The sequence below is a fragment of the Vulpes lagopus genome, chromosome 12 (assembly GCF_018345385.1).
Source record: "Vulpes lagopus strain Blue_001 chromosome 12, ASM1834538v1, whole genome shotgun sequence".
In the NCBI taxonomy this organism is placed as follows: domain Eukaryota; kingdom Metazoa; phylum Chordata; class Mammalia; order Carnivora; family Canidae; genus Vulpes; species Vulpes lagopus.
Window position 1 is genome coordinate 9791425 of NC_054835.1, and position 21278 is coordinate 9812702.

Genomic DNA, 21278 nt, shown 5'->3' on the forward strand with positions numbered 1-21278 from the left:
TGTGGCCCTGGTGATATTTTAGTGACACTGGAGATACATTTGGATCTTTCATCCTAGAGCCAGTATTTGTGAGGGTTTGGAGAGACCAGATCTTGCCTCAGGAATGCTGTCATGTCTGCCTGGAGTGCTGTTGGAGCACCTAGAGAGACAGCTGGCACACCACAGAGCCTCTCAAACACGCTACACACTGTCCAGGCTGGCTCAGAAATGGTGCACATAGCAGAATGTGTCCATGCCTCATGTTTGTTATGTCATGGCAGCGAGAGTGTGGGGAATAGACAGTGCCCAACCGCTTCTAACTGTGGATGTTTGCCATATTTTGACCCCCAATTAACATTTCTCTGTGCTCAGTGAATGGGCTTAGGTCATTTCCCCCACAGAGCAATTCAGAAGGAGGGAACAGGGTACTGGGGCAGGCTGAGAGAAGCTGGGGGTGGGTGCTCAGCTCCTCCTCCTTAAGCTATTTGACTGGGTTCCTGGACAAAGCAGGCTGTGTTTGGGCAGATGATGTTTGGCAGTGAAGGATGCCCTTGGGGACACGACATTCCAGGTAACTGGCTCACAGGGCAGGGATAGGAGCTGGAGGGAGAGGGAGCTAAAGGCTCCAAAGCCCTGAGAGAGTGTGATTGCAGAGGTTATCTCTGGTCTCAGGAGGGGGATGGGCTGAGTGGGTAAAGAATGTTCCCAGGGAGGAGCCCCTGGGTTCAGTTGATTAAGCGTTGGACCCTAGATTTTGGCTGAGGTCATGATTTCAGGGTCATGAGATCAAGCCCCATGTTGGGCTCTGCACTCAGCAGGAAGTCTGCTTGGAGTTTCTCTCCCCTCCCCTCCCCCTCCCTGTACTCCCTGCACACTTGCTCATGCTTTCTCTCTCAAATAAACAGATAAATCTTTGGGAAAAAATGGTAAAGAAGCTACATTTTTTAAAAAAAAGAAAAAGAGGGACACCTGGGTGGCTCAGTGGTTTAGTGCCTGCCTTCGGTCCAGGGCATGATCCTGGAGTCCTGGGATCAAGTCTTGCATCGGGCTCCCTGTATGGAGCCTGCTTCTCCCTCTGCCTGTGTCTTTGCCTCTCTGCGTATGTCTCTCATGAATAAGTAAATGAAATCTTTAAAAAAATAAAAAGAAATAAAAAGAAAAAGAATATTCCCAAGGAGGCCCTTCAGAGGCCACTGGATTGGTCAGGGACTCAGACACTCATGATTTGGGCCCTGGCCACCCACTGAGTGGCATTGGACAAATGCCTTCAATGCTCTGAGCCTCAGTTTCCTCATTTATAAATGAGACAAAGACAATGTATTTCAAATAGTTGTCCTGAGGATGAAATGAGATGATATGCATGATGAGCTCCCAGCAAGGGCTCAGCACCAGGGCTGATGGTCAAGTACCCTTAGTATACCCTGCACACTCCTTCCTCAGCATGGTCTGGACAAGGAAGCAGCTCTGACCAAGGGGTCCACTAATGTATCTGTGTCGCCTCTCCCTATAGTACACAACCAGGGACCAACATCTCTCCCAGCTCCCACTTATATCTCTGATAAAGGATGTGGGAAGTCAAAATAAATTCCAAGCACTGCTGGGTGGGGGTTTCCTGGAACAGCATTTCCTACATTGAACACAGACTCATGCTCAGCATCAGGGCTCATATCCCCAGCTCTTGCCCTGGGCTGGCTCCATTTGTGTCAGGCTCCCTGCTCTTGGCTACATAATGGCTGCTGCAGCTCCAGCCATCTGGGCAACCTTGGACAAGTCTTCACCTCTTTAGGGTTAACATACCTCACCAGTAGAAATGAGTAACAATATTGTAGTTTTTCCTTTTATCTTTTATCCTACATCCAAACAGCCACCTCCAGTATCACACTGTCCCCCAAAGGTCTTTGAGGAGCCACCCCCTTGCCTTTCAGCGTGTATGGTTTCCATGGGGGTCAAGTCCGCCCTCAGATATAGAGGAGGGCCCTGACTGGTCCAAGCTGATCTGTATGTCCCACCCTTGGCCACTGTGGTTGCCCATAACCCAATCCCAGCCAAGAGGCATCAGTCCGGTCCAGGACATAGGTACAGTCAGTGGAAAGCAGGAGTCCTTGCCTTCCAGTGGATCCAAAGCTGAGAGGCTAGAGCTGCAGCAAGCACTTTGCAGGCACGAGGAGAGTGCAAACCACCGAAGCCAGCACAAAGGGAAAGGGAAACTAGGTGTCTCTGCCTCAGAATGGCTTTTCCAAGGATGTGGAATTGGAAGAGGAAGACAACAGATGGCAAGAGGATGAGGGAGGGTATGCCTCTGATGAGAACCAGATCTGTAATGTGTCCACTTGAAAGTTCTTGGGGCCACTATGGTTTCTACCAAAAGGACAGCAAAAGTCAAGAGCAATAATGAGCAGAAGAGAGAGAAAGAATGAATGAAAGCATGACAGGTAGAGCAAGAAAAGGCTGGAGAGACGAGAGGAGGCCAGCCAGCATGCAGTCCCTGGCTTCAGGATCTCCCAAGACACCTACGTCCTTACATCTGCCCTCTCCCCCATCTTGCTAACTTCTTGCTTAAGCAAGCCAGTTACTCCCTCACCTGAACACACACACCCAGAAAGCTTGTGGAAAGCACAGCTCACAGGCTCCATGCCAGGGTTTCTGATTTGGCAGGTCTGGGGAAATGCCGAGAAGCTGCATTTCCAACAAGTTTTCAGGGATGCTGAGGCTGCTGGTCCAGGGACCACACCTGGAGAACCACTGCCTTAAAAGCAAACTCAAGCACCCGAGTGCCCTACCCCGCATGGGAGAGGTTGTTGGGGACAGTGCCTTTCTGCTCCATTCATATCTTCCCAGCAATCCTAGGAGACTTCCCCTGGTTGGCAAGGAAAGGGTCAACAGGGAGTAGCCCTTTCCTGTCCCCTCCTGTCCCCTGCCAACCTCAGGCAGAGCCAGCTTCCATCCCTTGGCCTGTTTCCCTTCAAGATTTGTCTCCTGTCCCTGACAACACCCATGCAGGAGGCAGCATTCAAACAGGTACTGGGGCAGGTGGAGGGGTTGCGGAGGAGGAGGTAGGGGGATGCAAGCCAGTCAAAGAACACAGGTTGAAAGGAGACAGGTCCAGGTGGGGTACAGCACCCGCCGGGGTGTGCCCGGCGGGGGACAGGCCCATGACTTTGAGCACAGCCCCTCCCGGGTGCCCCCTGCCGCTCCCCGCCTTGGCGCTGTCTCAATGCCAGCTTTGATGTGTCACGTCAGCAGCAGGGCTTCCAGGGGGTGCCTCTCAGAGTCCTGCCAAACTGTCTTTGTAGGAATCAGGCTCCCTCCTCCCAGAGCTCTGCCATGCTCTCCCATCCCAGCCCCGCAAGGCCTGGCTTTGTGGGGAGAATCAGGGACAAACCGATCAAGTTCAGTGAAGCCCCTGCTGGTCACAGAGAAGGCCCAGATCAGATGCAGGCCCCTGGCCCCTCATCTCCCTGTTTTTGTCTCATCAAGGGCAGAATTGGCTGCGCTGGCTCCTGTTTGGACATTTCTTCTCCATCCAGCTCCCAATGTCCAGAGCCCTGGGGCAGAAGAACTGATCTGCCAACCTCAGAGGTGCTGCCCTCCATTAAATGACACACTGGTTTGTTGCTGTTTGTAAGTCACCAGGTATGGTGGCAGGTCAAACCGTGGCTCTGCCCTCTGGGGCACCTTACTTCACTTCTCACACCTGGGCTTCCTTAGTGGGATGACACAAGCTGGCATGGGTCCCATCACCAGGCCCTACTCTCAGGGCCCCTACTGTCCTGTGTCACCTTGGGTGACACTTGTGTAAGAGCCAGAGGGCATTTTTATCTACAGTATGAACTTCCACCTGGAGCAGAGACAGGAGGGGAAGAGTTGAGACTCCTGGTCTGCCCAATCTGGCCTCATCCTCCTACAGGTGCTGCTGGTGGTGGTGGGAAGCCAGTACTTGGGACTTGAGCTCACTCAAGAATGGGTCAGAGAATCCTTAAAGACAACTCTCATTTCAAAGTTCCTACTGCTCCCAGGATCGTCAGAGCAGGTGTGGATGGCAGGCATTCTCACAGTTCTGAAAGGCAGGGCCCTGGCAGGGTCTGCAATAGGTGACAGGAGACAGGAAGAGGGAGAGAAGGGGAGACTAGGTGATGAAGGAAGAACACACCCCTGACCATGTGCCACACGACAGGCCCACAGAGGGAGGTGGCCCAGAAGAGACTCTGCAGTGGGAAAGGCCAATAAGCTTTACAGGGAGAATGGTCCTTGGGCTTCTGTGTCCCTATCCTGGGTGGCAGGCAGAGCCTCCACGACCCCAAACCTTCTGCAAGGCCTGTCACACCGCCACCTTGAGTGGCTGACAAGGAACAGGAGACAGTCGGAGGGCTCCAGCACTGAGCACTTGGTCTCAGTGTGGCCTCCAGGACATGGAGCAACTAGGTTGGAGAAAGCATGGCTGGAGCTGACGGAAACCACCCACCGGACTTGGGCAATCCCAGAAATCCTCTGTGACCCTGGAGAGCCCTCTATCCCTGTATACAGATGGAAGCAGGACAAGGGCACAAGTTCTTTTCTTTGTATGTTAAAGAAAATGGTGACCCTGGCAATTGGGCACTTGGGTCCACTGGGCCACAGCTGATTTACTTTGTAAACAGAACTGAAATGAGTGAATGACACTGCAGCTAGAAAGAATCCAGCTCTGGCTCCTTCCTGTCTGACTGGCCTTCGGAGCCTGGATCACTCATTCATTCAACAAACATATGCTGTGGTGCTCTAATACAAAGGCCACATGCCGAAGAAACTTTGATTTGGGGACTATTTATAAGAATAACAACCACAATGAGAAAAGAGGCTGGTGGTTGGTGGCGGAGGGCACATTAGAATTCCCTGGGCAGCGTCTGAAACCCCCGATGCCTGGCCCCACTCCCAGGGAATCAGACTAATCGAGTCCAGCAGTGCCCCAAGAGAGTCTCGTGTGCCAAAAAGATTGAGAACTTCTGGACCAGGCAGCTTCTCTAGTGTGCTTGCGAGTATTTGTTCTCCCTGCAGGGATTTCAACACTAAAGTTCTTTAGAAATTAAAACATTCCAGAGCGATCACACTCAGCTCCTGCTGCAGAGAAATATCCCTTCCCCAGGGAACTGCTTCACCTCCTATCACCCCTATGTGATTAGAAACCCACAGGACTCAGTTTTCCCAAACTCCAGCAGGGCCTGGACTGGGGTGAGGCGTTCTAGGAGCCCTGGGCCAGAGTCGAAGGATGCGCTAACTCTCAGGCTTGTACAAGTGCAAGGTCAGCATCTAACAGCCGGTGCCTCCCTCACTTTGGTGCCCTGGACTCCTGGTGGTGCCCATCTTGCTCTCCACCCCACCCACAGGGGTCCCCTACCCAGTGTCTGTGACCTCCAATGAGGGCGGGCTTAGGGAATAGACCAGAGCAGGCATATGACGGAAAAGGATTTAACAAAACAGGATAAACTGAGAGCAAAGGTGGCCTTGGTCAAGGTGAAAAGGAGACAAGAAACACCTCCCAAGAGAGGTGTTTATACCCAGAGTGCCCTGGGCCTGGACAGAGGGGGTGAGGAGCTGGAGAACTCAGAAAGGCATCTCCTCAGGGAGACTTTAACCCAGACCAGCTACCAAAGAAAGACTGATGGGGCACCTGGGTGATTCAGTCAGTGATGTGCCTGCCTTCAGCTCAGGTCATGATCCTGGGGGTCCTGGGATGGAGTCCTGCATCGGGCTCCCTGCACAGCGGGGGGCTTGCTTCTCCCTCTCCCTCTGCCCGTCTCTCCTGCTCATGCTCACTTATTCTCTCTCTCTCAAATAAATAAATAAAATCTTAAAATAAAAAAAGAAAGTTTTCTAAGTGTGAACGTGTGTGTGAGTTTAAGAGAAAAGAACACATTATCTTCTGGAAAGTGAAACTAAATGAAGGCCGGCCAAATGAGAAAAAACAAAGGCTACTTAGCCAGGGCTTCGCTCTGGTGAGGGAGTCGCCGCATCATCTGGGTGCGGCAGAGGCTCCAAGGGGCCGGCAGAGCAAGAAAGCCTGGCGGTGGACCAACAGGCAGCTGCGGCGTACCCTGCCGCAGGTCGCTGCAGGTTGTAGCTCAGAGCTCCATTTTATATAAGGTCTGGTCACTGTGGATTCAGTCTCTCAGTGGATAGAGACCAGTAAAACAGCTCCAGGTGAAATGAAATACCATATGGGTTTGCTCTCATAACCCGAGAGCAGGCGGGCACAGAGCGACACAGGGAACACAACTGTCGGGAGCCAAGGCTGGTTGACGCCGGGGTTGGGCCTGGGAGGGTTCTCATGCCTTTCTCACTGCCTGAGTAGCATTACAGTATTTTATCATAAACAGTTAAAAACAAAAATGGGTTTTGTGGCCCTTTGCCTGATTCTGGGCTCTCCCACAACACACATCCTGCAGTTATGCCTTCTAGGAAGGCTTTTCCTAGCATGATGGTGGTGAGGGCCCCATTGAGCCAGAGTCTTACAGCCCTGCCCACTCTGCCAACGGCGAGCCAGTGCCTGGGACTCAGTCAGAGAAGGCTTCAGGGGCGAGTGAATTAGGCAAACTGCCGGAGGCACGAGGCTCCCAGGTCCCTTAGTCTGGGTCTCCTCACCTCCCCCCAGAGCTCCCAGAGGCCAGGGGAAGGAAGAAAGTCATCTTTGGGTCTCCCATGGCACACAGGAGGGGATGAAAAAGTATTTTGGGAACCGTCTGGAAATGCCTAAAATGAGGTCTTGGTTAACACCCGAAACGTGGGACAATTCTGAGTACAAGGGCAGAGCTGAGATTCATAGAAGATTAGGGATCTGAAGGTATCATCGCTACTTGCAAAAAGAGCTATAAAAGGCTCCTAATCTGCAGACGTTTTAAAGATGACCTTTAATGAGAGGCCAGGCCTGGACACGGCCACCTGTGGCTGCCTGACACACACCCATTCGGGCTCTTCAGAACCTATTACTCCTTCATCAGTCCTGATGGCCTGCCTTTCATCTTCCCTCCCCCATGCTTTTGAACTGAGGAACCCCAACCAGACACCCTTGAAAGCACTTCGATGCGGTCTGAAATATGCTGATAATTAGCGTAATGAAATCCAGAAGGAATTTCCTTAAAATCCTTCTCTCTGTTGAATTTGATAAACCCGATAAAAGCATCTTTATCCTAGAAATGAGACTGCCTCCCCCATCCTGAGAAGCTATCTGAATATGAGATACACACTTTCTTTCTAAAACCCCAGATGCTGGTGTCCCCCCAGCCATAACCACATGGCGATTCTTGCAAGACTGCAGGGCCAGAGAGCAGGTGGGGCATCACATGCTCTGCCCCAGGGCCCCTGCCAGGCAGTGGGGGCAGGAGGTGCTCTGGACTGAGCATATTCAGTGTCGTATCACTATGGCAGTGACTGACCCTGCTGAATGAGGTCTTCCTTCCATGGAGTTGTGGGAACTGGTGAACTTGGGGTTGGGAGTCCCATCCCCAATCCCTGAAAACACCCCCTGCCCTGTCAGGGCGCTCCCGGTCATGTCAGGGCCCAGTGACCTTGCTGAGCCCTCTTTGCACACTCCTCACCAGAGTTGCCTGGGGCCTCTGGACACCTGACCAGCTGGCCCATGCATTGGGCCTTGGCACTGCTTCTGTGGGTGGTTTGAACCAGGGAACAGAGTGCGGGCCAATAAAGATGAAGAGAAACCTCAGAGAGGATGGAAACACAAGAAGCGGCCACAAGTGGTGCCCAGTTCTGGCTGTAGAGCTAAGGAGGAAGGTGCTACTTCCATCTGGGCCCCAGGAGTCACTGCAGCCCCCTGCCCGGCCCATACCCAACCCCAACTGCTGGAGTCGGGCTCTGGGTGAGGCCTGAATCTGTCCTACCCCGGGGGAGGTTGGCACCCTCATGCTGTGCATGGAGGTCACGGAAGTTATGAGATAAGGATGGAGGCCTGGAAAGCACTCAGCAAACACAGGGATTCTTATCCTTCTCAGTTAGCTTCCCTCACAAACAAGAGGCAGCTGGAGCCTCCATGAAGAATATCCAAGAGGGCATATCCCTGCTGCTATGGTCTGAATGCTTGTGTCCCCCAAACTCAGATGCTGAAATCCTAACCCTCGGGGTAACAGTATTGGGCTGAGGTGGGGGGGCTTTGGGATGTGATTAGGTCATAAGAGTGGAGCCCTCATGAATGGGATTAGTGCCCTTAAAATAGAGACCCAAGAGTGCCCTTGCCCTCTCCACCACATGAGGACACAGCAGGAAGATGACTCTCCCCAGACACCTAATCTGCTGGTGCCATGACCTCAGATTCCCAGACCCCAGAACTGGGAGGATCAATCCTGTGCTGCCAGGCCACCCAGTCTGTGGTAGTTTGTGATTGCTGCCCAAGTGGACTAAGAAATCCGCTTATATTCCAAAGGGGATTATGGGGACGCCTGGGTGGCTCAGTGGTTGAGCACCTGCTTTTGGCCCAGGACGTGATCCTGGAGTCCTGGGATCAAGTCCCACATCAGGCTCCCTATGAGGAGCCTGCTTCTCTCTCTCCCTAGGTCTCTGCCTCTCTCTCTGTGCCTCTCGTAAATAAATAAAATCTTTTAAAAAAACAACAACAAAGGGGATTATAAAGAAACATTTCGAAGTTTCTATTTGTATTAAAGAGAAACAACATAATCAAGCTATTTCCCATTTTTTAAAAAAAGTTTCAAATATGGGGTTGGTGAGATTTTAGGAACAGAATAGCCAATGCCCTGGGATGCTGCCCACAGCTATGTGGGAGTGAGTAGGACGAGGAGGGCAGCCCCGGTGCCACAGAGTGCCAGGAGCACCACAGAGCACCAGGAGCATCACAGAGCGCCAGGAGCACCACAGAGCGCCAGGAATACCACAGAGCACCAGGAGCATCACAGAGCGCCAGGAGCACCACAGAGCGCCAGGAATACCACAGAGCACCAGGAGCATCACAGAGCGCCAGGAGCACCACAGAACACCAGGAGCACCATAGAGCACCAGGAGCACCACAGAGCACCACAGAGCACCACAGAGCACCAGGAGCATCACAGAGCACCACAGAGCGCCAGGAGCACCACAGAGCACCACAGAGCACCAGGAGCATCACAGAGCACCACAGAGCGCCAGGAGCACCACAGAGCACCACAGAGCACCAGGAGCACCACAGGACACCACAGAGCGCCAGGAGCACCACAGAGCATCACAGAGCGCCAGGAGCACCACAGAGCATCACAGAGCATCAGGAGCATCACAGAGCACCAGGAGCATCACAGAACACCACAGAGCACCAGGAGCACCACAGAGCATCGCAGAGCGCCAGGAGCATCACAGAGCACCAGGAGCACCACAGAGCACCAGGAACACCATAGAGCATCAGAGAGCGCCAGGAGCACCACAGAACACCACAGAGCACCAGGAGCACCACAGAGCATCACAGAGTGCCAGGAGCATTGCAGAGCGCCAGGAGTACCACAGAGCGCCAGGAGCACCACAGAACACCACAGAGCACCAGGAACACCATAGAGCATCAGAGAGCGCCAGGAGCACTACAGAACACCACAGAGCACCAGGAGCACCACAGAGCATCACAGAGTGCCAGGAGCATCACAGATCACCAGGAGTACCACAGAGCACCAGAAACACCATAGAGCATCAGAGAGCGCCAGGAGCACCACAGATCGCCAAGAGCACCACAGAGCACCACAGAGTTCCAGGAGCACCAAAGAACACCATAGAGCACCAGGAGCACCACGGAGCACCACAGAGCACCAGGACCACCACAGAACACCACAGAGCATCACAGATCACCAGGAGCACCACAGAGCATCACAGAGCATCACAGAGCACCACAGAGCGCCAAAAGCACCACAAAACACCTGGAGCACCACAGAGCACCCAGAGCACCTCAAGCAGAAGGAGGAATCCCCAAGGTACAAGGCATTGGTCTTTCCAGTGTGGAGACAGCTAGAGGACCACCCTTAAACCCCCTGCCTGTCCAGATAGGGGCTCTGTCATATGTCGAGGGAGCTCCTGCCCCTGGACACCCCTGTGATGCGACTGACCCTGGGGAGGAGCAAGCCCAGGCTACTCCATCAGCAAGGGGCCTTCTTGCTCTATGAATGACCCCTTTTGCCACAAACCCCTCATTTCCATCTCCACCAGGATGTGTCCCTACTTGAGAACTGTCTCCTCCTTACATCACACCCTGCCTGTATCTCATCTTACCCTAGCCTCTCCCTTACTTAGTCCACAAGGACATGGAAACTAGCTGGCAGGGCAGGGCAGGGGAGCCATGGGAGCTGTTGTCCTGTCTCCCCTTCCTGCCCTCACCCCCACCCCCACCCCCAGGGCCAGTCCTACCTTCATTTTCTGATAATGCTCCCTGGCAACTGCAGCCAAAGAGGAAAATTTTGGGGCCATCAAGTTATCCATTGTGAGAAGGTTGCTGCTCAGATGTTTGCACAGCCACATTGCCTGAAGAAAGGAAAGAGGACAAGAACATTTTAGTGAAAGCTGTGATGGAGGGAACTCGATTAAAATGTCCAAGTCCTTCTATCTTCTATATTCTACTAGAAAAGGTTGGCCACAAGGAAGCCCAATGACTTCTGGTGGGAAGGAGGCTGCCAAGGGGGACAAGCCCATAGAGTCCCCGCCCCGCCCCCAAGCCAAGGCAGGAAGGGGAGACAGGGCGAATGCTCTGTCTCCCAGCAGCCAGTGACAATAAGGAGCTAGAAGACCTACAGAAAGCCATGCCTGTAGCTGCCCTTGGCATGCCTTTCTCAACTCTGGGCACCTCAGAAGGTTTATGACTAGAAATGCAGGGACAGGACCTAAGTATGGGTCACAGCCATGCTCATTCATTTTTCCTTAGATTGCGACATGACCTAGTCTAGCCAAATGAATATTTAGGTCATTGATGGCTATGTATACTCTACAGAGATGAATACATTTTAGGGAATAATAATGCAGTAAAATGTTCTTAATGCCCAGATTATACTGATGACCATTTCATCATCAGGATGACTCAGAAGGCCCTAAAGTCCCCTGGGGCAAGTATGAACCTTAATTCTCTCTGCTGTGCGTGCTGGGAGATGTCAGTGGTGACAACCTTTTAGGGCTCTGTCTGGATTTTACTGTATATCATCTTACTGCAAAATTAGAGTCTGTGTGTCCCCAGGCAGCGGTGAGAGGCAAGGATAGCGAATTCACCAAAAGGCTTGTAGCTCAAACACCAGCCAAGCACTGTGGGCCCTGACCTCACCAGGAGGCAAAGTCGATTGCCTCAGCCAAGCTGAGCCTTGATGAAAAAAGTTGTCTGTGCTCCTGACACTTGAGGAATTCTACCCAGCAAATTCACCAGAGGTCAGGGGAGAGCTAGACCTGGGGGTAAGCGCGGTGGGCCCAGAGCCCAACGTCTCAAAGACAAAGCCCTTTGCCAGAGGAGACCCCTCAGGCTGAGTGACTTGACTCTGCCTGTAAGTGGCTCGGGAGCCTGTCTGTCCAGCGCAGAGGCTACCACCTTGGAGTGGCTTCTACAGACTCCCTGGGCTTTTCCCCAGGAGATCAGATCAGTCAGATCTGGAGGGGAGTCTGGAAACTGCATCTTCCAAAGCACCCTGGTAATGCTTGAGACTGCCCGGCTTGGGAGCCCCTGGTTTCTAGCAGCAGAACAACATTTGGGGGGACGGTACTGCAGACAGGAGGGAAAGCTGGCAGCCTGATCCTGAGGAACACAGTAGAAAAAACTACAGACAGACGGACAAGCAGCAGGATAGAGGGACGGATAGATAGGCGGCTGGATGGACAGAGAGAGACAGAATGGTAGGATATAAATGATGCCAGAATATAGCACAGGCAGGTCAGCTTGGACAAGGCTTGGCCATCTTAATTCCTTTTGTCAAACGAAACTATAAATAATATATAAAAAGTAAAAAAAAAAAACATATGCAATATATACATATAAAATATTTATAAAACAAAAATATATAAACATATATATTTAACAGAGAGAGAGAACACACATGCACAATTAGGCAGAGCAGCAGGCAGAGAGGGAGAAACAGGCTCCCCAATGAGCAAGGGCTCGGTCACAGGGCTCAGTCCCAGGACCCCAGGATCAAGACCCACAGCAAAGGCAGATGCTTAACTAAGTTACTCAGGCACCCCAATTCCTTTTCTGAATAAAGCAAAGTGTCATCTCATCAGGGGACATGGCTCCCCACATCATCCAGGCCCGGGATGAGGGCTCACAGCAATGGCACAGTCATCAAGGAAGAGTTAACTGATGTTCACTAGCCAGGCTTTTATTTTATTTTATTTTTTTAAAGATTTTATTTATTTATTCATGAGAGACACAGAGAGAGAAAGACAGACACAAACAGAGGGAGAAGCAGGCTCCATGCAGGGAGCCGGACATGGGACTTGATCTTGGGTCTCCAGGATCACGCCCTGGGCTGAAGGTGGCGCTAAACCGCTGAGCCACCCAGGCTGCCCCACTAGCCAGGCTTTTATTTATTTATTTTTATTTATTTATGATAGTCAGAGAGAGAGAGAGAGAGGCAGAGACACAGGCAGAGGGAGAAGCAGGCTCCATGCACTGAGAGCCCGACGTGGGATTCGATACCGGGTCTCCAGGATCGCACCCTGGGCCAAAGTCAGGCGCTAAACCGCTGTGCCACCCAGGGATCCCAAGCCAGGCTTTTAAAAGATAAGAGTTCTACCTCATATGATTACACCTTTCACAAGTTTTGACACTTGACAGGAACTTAATACTGAAACCCTAGGCAGGAGGAGGCACACTAGCATCCGGATTGGGGCTGTCTCCACGGAAAGACCAAGAAGGGGGAGGTGGGATAAGGAGGTATTTGCTATACCTTTCAAGTCATGGTCTTCAAAGTGGGGAGAGAATCATCAGAGCAAATATGGCAAAATGACAACTGCTATAAAATCTGGGGGAGCTGGGTATGTGAGTATCTATAGCGCAGTTTCTATGCCCTTCTGATTGAACTATTTTGTAATTGAAAGTTTCAAAATGAGTGAAGAGTCCATTTCAAGGGCCACCTGGGTGTCATAGTGGTTGTGCATCTGACTTTGGCTCAGGTCATGAGCCCGGGGTCCTGGGATCGAGTCCCACATCGGGCTCCCCACAGGGACACTGCTTTTCCCTCTGCCTATGTCTCTGCCTCTGTCTCTCATGAATGAATAAATTAAAATTCTAGGGGGAAAAAAGTCTCTTGACTCTAGTCTGGTTCTGGGAATGTATCCTAAGGATATAAACCAAAGAGTGTGTGAGTCTGCTGTCCGTGCAGCCTGAGAACACCCTGGAAGGTATATCCCAACTGCTAAAATAATGCTCAACCCGGATGGGTGGGGAATATAGTTTTGTGTTCTGTGCTTTCTAGGTTTCCTACTAGGTGCACATGCCACCTCTTGTAATAAGAAAATAAGAAGCAAGAGAGGGGAAGGATGAAGGAAAGCTCAGTCGTGGTGAAAACCCACTGAGGGGCAGCCTCATTCCAGCTCTGCAGGTAAATGAGATATTACAGTGTTACAATACTTAATATGATGCACTTACTATAGTTGTTTTCCCCGAGGCGGGTGGACCTAATATCACAATCTTCGGCACTGTGGAAGAGAAAGATTTGAATGTCACCACCTTATATGACAGAGCAACCTCCAGAGCCTGCGGTGCTCTGAGGGTATTCATTTCCTTCCTTCCCCAGATTTCATTTTCTGCAAGTGACATGGTCGTTTGTAACCCAGGGGCTCAGAGATGTTCTTACCACAGAACATACCCTCTATGTTTAGAGAGGTAAGTGATCACTGAGACGGTTTATTTTTCTGTCTCCAAGGGGACATGGACACAGTAACTTGTTTGCCAAACTAATAAATATCAAGAACAATTTGGATTTCAAGCGCCATAAAGCATTTTAAACAGGGACTTTGTCTTAGGGACACGCTCTCAAATAAAGCTGTATTTTATGTAAATGACCTTCTGAGCATATACACACACATATATGCCTTTTTATTTAGCAAATTGTATTTCCCATCATATTACTGAGGGAAATAATGGGGGAGAGCCTGGAGTATATAGGCCAGATTTATAAAACCCCAGATAGAAAAGTCTTTGTTTTCAAATGTGGGCATTTCTATGCAAATGGCTTGCTTCAGAGGGAGACCGCTGGCTCTGGGCGGTTGCTGGCCCCACATAATTCCTATAGCAGCTTTTGGATGACTGATTAGGTGCTGGCCCACTGGAAAAGACCAGACCAGTATCTTAGGAAAAGGACTGGAAGCCATGTGTTCCCGGGTCAAATTGGGATTCAGGACATGGTGTCTGGACAGATGAATCCATGCTGATTCCTCTGCGCACCACCTTGACTTAAAGCCACCCCTCTGCCCCTAAATGTGGGGAGCCAGGAGCACAGAACACACATTGGGAAAGCAGATCTCTCTCCTCACCACTGTTGGCCTGACCCCTGAACCAAGGGGACGATGAACATGTCCCATCTTGTTCATATACTTCAACTCACTTGAGCTTCTGAGGTCTACATGCAGAGCCCATTCCTGCCAGGCCACCGGGAGGGCCCCTCATCTGTGCAGAGGACAATGGACAGGCATGACCTTTTAGTTTGGAAGTGGAAACGGAGAAGGAACCAGTGTCCATTTGGCCCATGATTTAATGATCAGCACATTTACACCCAGCCAGGCTGCATGGGTGTAAATATAGACCTTTGCCCAGATTCATAGCACCTTCTCGTTTTCAGGGAAAACATGGAGGGAAGGTTTAAGATGATTCACTGATTCACTCATGGAGCACCTTGTCCTTGCTCGGTGCTAGGACCGATGCTGCCAAGCAAAGCATAATGGAACACTGGTAATTGTGTTAGGTGGGAATTGAAGGGGAGCAGTCATCCTCCGTGCCTGTCCCTGACTAGGGAACGGCTCTCTCCTGGAGAACATGACAGGCTCAGCACATGTCATGGCTTTTTGCTGCTTCTTCGATTTTTATGTGTCCCAACTAATTGCTCTAGAGCACTGTTTCCTATATTTCTAAACACTTATAAACCTGGTCCTTTAGCCCCAATGATGTGTGAATTTGCTTCTTGGAAGCCCCAAATCTTTCCTGTTGGTGGTGATGTGAATCAGGGATGGGGGTGGGTGGGAGGAAGGCCCTGGACAAGGCAGCACTAGGGCATCTCCTCCAGCCCCGGCTACTGGCCTAATGTTGCCATGCTTCAGCTCAGCAAACCCTTGCACCCACCTTCCTCTCCAAGGCAGGCTCAGCTGGGGTGCTTCCTGCCTGCCCCAGTGTGGCAGACACAGTTGGCCAGAGCCACAGTAAGGGAGCAGCAGGTGGACCAGTCTGGCTCCTGTGCCCTTCACCTGGCTGCCTGGCTGGGACTCTGGCCACAGACATCTGCTCAAGCTCCTCAGACCTCAGGCCAGACACAAAGGCTCAGGGTCTGCGGAGCCTGAGGAGTAGGGGCCACACCCCGACAAGAACCTTTTGGGAATGAGTTGACTCCCAAGTCATGAATTCATCTTGACAAAGTTGTGGGGCTCAGAGGCTGCTGGGGAAACCCTCCCCTTCCGGGCTCCCATAAGTGGCACCCAAATTGTACACATCTATGAAATTGCTTTAAAAGGGGGAACATCCACGGCCTCTCTCCCCACCTAATTTCTCACACACATTTATGTGATTAATTTCAGTTTCTTAAAATCTAACACCTTGAAACTCCAGCTCTGCTCATGAGTAATTATTTATAAACAGTGTCATAAAAGGCTGCTTGACTGCCAAGAGTAATCAACTTCTTCAAACCACTTCAAAGGAAATCAAAAAACCTTTCCATCCACAGATCCTTTTGAGGTTTAACTAGGAGCATGATTTAAAATTCACAAGAAAACCCTTAGGTATTGGAGCTCTAATACACAGCTTTCTTGGACAAACGTTTGATAAAAAAACGCAACATACCATTATATACACCATCACCTGCTTTAATATTGCCCAGGGCTACTGTAAATGCTCACTTTGTACTAAATCTGCTTTTCTCGAGGCGAAGGGGCTGCCAGCCATGTGCCGGGGGCTCCCCTTGTTCCCTCCTGTGCATGCTCACCAGGATGAGTCTGGAGTCTTCTCTCCCTCTACACCAGCCACTGGCCATGTGAGCCACTGTCCACCCCACACCATGTCCAGTAAGTGGAGATGCTGAGTGCCCAGCTTCCTGCAAACTCAGGCCCCTGCGTGGCTGAAAGGAGGCAAGATGACCTCACTTATGAGCCCAGGGCAGTGAATATACTCACTGGACGTCGGAGGGCGTCCCTTCATCTATGGTCCTCTTCCAGACCACACAGGAGTAGGGTTCAACTGTTCTCGGCTTCCTCTCCCTCCAAGAAAACTCATAAAAGGCCTCTTTTGCTTTACTTATTGGCAGAGGCCTGGGCACAGGGGGAAACCCGCATATGTCCCTCTCTGTTCTTTATTTAGTGGTTGGGACTTGAGCAAAAAGGGCAAAGAGATTCCACCATCCATAAGAGCAGCCGGGCCATGGCCTGAGAGAGGCTGTGGGAACAAAACACCCCACTCCAAAACAGTGGCTCCTGGGATTCAATGCTTCTACTCCCTTTTGGGGCCAAAAACCTTGACTCTGGCTCCTGAGGAGACCAGGAGGCCGGCCCCAGCTAGAGCCAGAGGGCAGGTCTGCATTCTTTGCACCCCTGCTTGGGAGCAACATGGCATGCTGTATGGTCTGGAGAAGGAATAAAGGCTCCGTGGCAGGTGCCTCAGAAAACACCATGAGTGAACAGAGGAGGTGCTGAGGAGGATGGAAGAAGGTGAAGGGACGGAGGGAGGGAAGAGGCTGCACAGGTGGTGGTAAGGCCAGCCCCCAGTGTCTGCTTCGGCGCTGAGTCGGAAACAGAAAGATGCTGGTAAAGTGGATGGTTTGACACTGAAAATCAAATCTGCACACAGATGAGCAAGATTAAAGTATAATGAGAACCTGCCTCAAATTTCAGCTCTTGAACTTCCAGCTGGGGGGCTGGCCGAGTCCTGGGGCTCAAGGTTTGAGAACGCATGGCAGCATGTACCCCAAAGCGAAATGCTTCAAACTGACAGGATGAAGCGGCCCCTGCAGCCGCCCACCGCTGGCCAGGCACCGTCCCCTCCATCCCAGTCACCCAAGCACGCCCCCGTTTACCAATGAGGACACTGAGGCCCAGGCGGGGCCAGGCTCCCTCGCCAGTTTCTTTACATTCTTTTTTTTTTTTTAAATAAATTAATTTTTATTGGTGTTCAATTTACCAACATACAGAATAACACCCAGTGCTCATCTCGTCAAGTGCTCCCCTCAGTGCCCATCACCCATTCACCCCCATCCCCTGGCCTCCTCCCCTTCCACCACCCCTTGTTCATTTCCCAGAGTTAGGAGTCTTTATGTTCTGTCTCCTTTTCTGATATTTTCCACACATTTCTTCTCCCTTCTCTTCTATTCCCTTTCACTATTATTTATATTCCCCAAATGAATGAGACCTATGTTTGTCCTTCTCCGATTGACTTACTTCACTCAGCAAAATACCCTCTAGTTCCATCCACGTCGAAGCAAATGGTGGGTATTTGTCGTTTCTAATGGCTGAGTAATATTCCATTGTACACATAGACCACATCTTCTTTATCCATTCATCTTTCGATGGACACCGAGGCTCCTTCCACAGTTTGGCTATTGTGGACATTGCTGCTATAAACATTGGGGTGTAGGTGTCCCGGCATTTCATTGCATCTGTATCTTTGGGGTAAATTCCCAACAGTGCAATTGCTGGGTCGTAGGGAAGGTCCATTTTTAACTCTTTGAGGAACCTCCACACAGTTTTCCAGAGTGGCTGCACCAGTTCATATTCTCACCAACAGTGGAAACCACAACTGTTGGAGAGGATGCGGAGAAAAGTTTCTTTACATTCTGACAAGAGTGCTGACATGCAGTGAACCCAGGGGCCCCGGGTGGTGGCACCTCACTGAATTCACTCACTGAATTCACATGCCATTAGCTCTTGCTCTGCTCCTATTTCACTTTTCCTTTGCTTTCGCTTTGTTTATCCTGTACTTTTGCTTCTGCTCTAACTTTGCTATTATTTGGTGGTGGCAGTACAAGAAAGCCAAACTCGGCAGAGGGCACCCAGTAGGGTTCAGGTAATAGCAACACCTAGTCCCTGTCCAGACTCAGGTGGGAGGAGGTGGGAAGGCAGACACATGTGCCTCCAGAAAACCACAAACGGAGGCCTGGGTAGGAGAGTCCTGGCTGGTAAGCCACAGTCCACAGCAGGGCCGCCAGGAAGGAAGGTGGCCACTCTGCCCCCCAGCGCCAGGAAATAAACAACCAGTCAGAGAACGGAGGCCTCTCAGGAGAGTCTCACACCAGAAGGCCAGGTGGACAGCTCAAAGTGACAGTTCTCCTGGCCTTCTGTGCTCTCAGCTCCATTTCCACCTGTGGCACGTGGGCTTACCACCAACATCAATCCTCGAGTCTGCAGAGGCTCAGAAAAGGGCACAGCTGTGCTCTCCATGAGCCACTCTGCTTAGGTTGGTGAAATGGCACTGGGATCTGAGCAGCCCCTCACTCTGATGCTCTTCAGCCAAGCCTGAGAAGGTTGGTATCAGGATCTGTGTCTGGGACATGCCGAAAAGGCCGGGTATGCCCGGTGCCCAGGCAGGCCTGGGGTCTCCTCTCTTCCGCCTTTCTTTGTGCTTGTTTTTCAGACTCCTAGTGTCCTTCCTCATCTTAGGCTTGTGAACCTACCACGGGGCACTTCAGGCCTCTGTCCCTCTCAGCTGCGCCAAGTGCTAATTTCACTGGTGCACTGGTACCTCCTTCAAAGTGGCCAGTATGCCAATGAAAAAAACATCAAAGCTCCCAGATACCAGTTCTCCCTGATGGTTCACACAGGATGGGAATGATCCTCCACTTGGCAAATCGATTGTGGAATGGAATGGCCTTCCCTTCTCCCTGGTTCTGGGCTCTGGCTTTGGGGCCAGCTGGCCTGCACTTGGGCTGAGGTTTGGGAAGCTCTGGTGCCCACTAATGGGCACCAGTCATGAGACCCTCAGGAAAAGCTGAGTGCTGCCTGTCTAGGTAGACCAGAAACCAAATTTCCACCTGACAAGTGAAGTCATCACAGAGCTTAAACCCAACAGGCGAGATCAGATGGGACCCACAAACACATTAATAATTGATTCCATGGGCCATTCAGAGGTTTTTGTTTTAATAACTTGGCAAGAGACCTTTTTTAGCTGTGCCCCCGAAAGAAATTAAGGCATTTTTAAATCGGCCACCATTCCATGTTGTCAAAAGCCCTCCCCACCCGGTCCAGCCCTCCTTCAGACACAGGGAGGACAGAGGGGTTCACAGTGGTTAGGCAGGGAAAGGAGAGGGAGGAGGCCCATTCGGATGCTCACCATTATCATTGTCTTGTTGCAAGTGAGTGATCATGAACGGGATGGGGTCCTTGGGCTGGTAGATCAGGAGTTGCTCCAGCATGTTCTGTGGGCACAGGGCAGACACCCAGGGGGTTAACACCTGCATGTGCATTCAGGGCCCTGGGCTCAGGCTCAGGTGGCCCAGCACCCCGGTCGCTACCAATATTGGCTGGTCTGATCCCTCCACCACACCCACCAAACATACTTTCAACTTGGGATCCAGCCCCTGCCCCAGGTGCCATCTGCTTTGGTTCCCCGTGAGCAGAGGCATGAGGGAAGAGCCACATAGGTATCGCTGGGAGACCCCTGCAGGACTGCACCCAGACCTAAGAGCAGGTGGGCCCAGGATCCTCTCCCCCCAGTCCATTCGTGCCTCTCAGACCTGCCTTCTCTCAGTTCTCTTCATGCACCATGTTCATGTGACCCTCAGAGCCTTAGCAAATGCTATTCCCTCAGCTTGCAACGCTTTTCCCTCTGAGTCATGAGGTCTCCATGTAATCATACCTTCCTGATTACGCTCACTAGATAAATCCTGTCATATGCTCCTGTAGCCCCCACACGTCCCTGTAATTTCCTCATCCTTGTCCCAGTGCTGGGCATACTCACAGTAGGTGCCCAATGCCAATGTCTGCTGGGGAGGGCATGGCCAACACAGTTGCCCGTGTCCATCCAGGATGGGAGAGTGGGACAGAATAGTTACCGACCAAGTATCTAAATAGTGACAGTCTGGCCATTCAGTTCCATGGAAAATCAGCTTCCGTGGTTCCAGAACAAGAGGCACAGGAATGAATTGGGGAAGTGATAGGAGCTGAGCTGGCGCAGTAAGGAGCATCCTTCAGGGACAACCCAGAGGGCGGGGGACTCTTGTCCTTTGGGGGTGTTGAGTGCGCGGATGTGTGATGTAGACAGCACAAAGCTGTGAAAGGTCCTAGCTCCACTCTGTGCCTCACCAGCAAGTCCCTTCCCTTCTCTGAGCCTCAACCTCCCCGGCTGGTGGAGACCCCACTGGTGGTGGCCTCTGATCAGTCTCACTGCAGAGGTGGTGTTGAGATGACACTAGCTGGTTCACAGATGAGTGTTTTTCATTTCACTTTTCAACAGTTGCATATCTAACACATATTAGCAAACCTAGCTGCTTAGGAGGAGGTAAAACAGGTAATCTTTTAAAAAATGGGCTGATTTAAAGAAATGACTACATTAAAGTGGAATTGTGGTGGTAGTATGTGAATTGATACATGTGATAACATTTCATAGAACCGTACACAACACAAAAAGAAAGAAGTGCAGGTAAAGTGCGCCTGGGTGGCTCAGAGGTTGAGCCTTTGGCTCAGGTCATGATCCTGGGGTCCTGGGATCGAGTCCCACATCGGGCTTCTCACAGGGAGCCTGCTTCCCCCTCTGCCTATATCTCTGCCCCCCCCCCCCGTCTCTCATGAATAAATTAAAAAAAATCTTTTAAAAAAAGTACAGGTAAATACACATGAAATCCAAATAAGGCCTCAGTATGGTTAACTGTTTTGTACCAACGTCATTGTCATGGAGTTACATTAGATGGTATTAGCGGCAGGAGCTGGGGAAGGGTACAGCAGAACTCTGTGCTGCTGTAAAAAAAGTGTAAGAAGTGAAAATGGTAAAAACCATGGAAGGAACCCACACAAATGACTAAGGACTGGAAATACTGGACGAAAAGCTTTCTCGGACTGCTCCGTCCACAATCCCTCTGAGGTACACCGGGCTTTCTAGAGCAAACCACAGCCCCCTGGGGAGCTGGCCCGATCCTGCCCACCAGCAGGTGATTTATAACTCGGCTGGCCATTTGCTTTTTCCTGGACTG

At 51.2% G+C, this 21278-nt stretch overlaps 1 protein-coding gene across 3 annotated transcripts in view; it reads right to left on the bottom strand.

Moving 5' to 3' along the window:
* The window catches only part of AK8 (adenylate kinase 8), a 127344-nt gene that overhangs the window by 104320 nt on the left and 1746 nt on the right, over window positions 1–21278 (bottom strand). For 2 of the 3 annotated variants that reach the window (XM_041727223.1, XM_041727222.1), the window contains exons 2-4: window positions 19424–19508; window positions 13550–13599; window positions 10336–10449 (exon numbers count right to left, since the gene is read on the bottom strand). In XM_041727223.1, coding sequence (XP_041583157.1) covers window positions 10336–10449; window positions 13550–13599; window positions 19424–19505 — 246 coding nt within the window. In that variant the 5' untranslated portion in view covers window positions 19506–19508. Of the gene's footprint in view, window positions 1–10335; window positions 10450–10716; window positions 10747–13549; window positions 13600–19423; window positions 19509–21278 lie in introns of those variants that run through there. The other variant, XM_041727224.1, reaches the window with a different exon arrangement.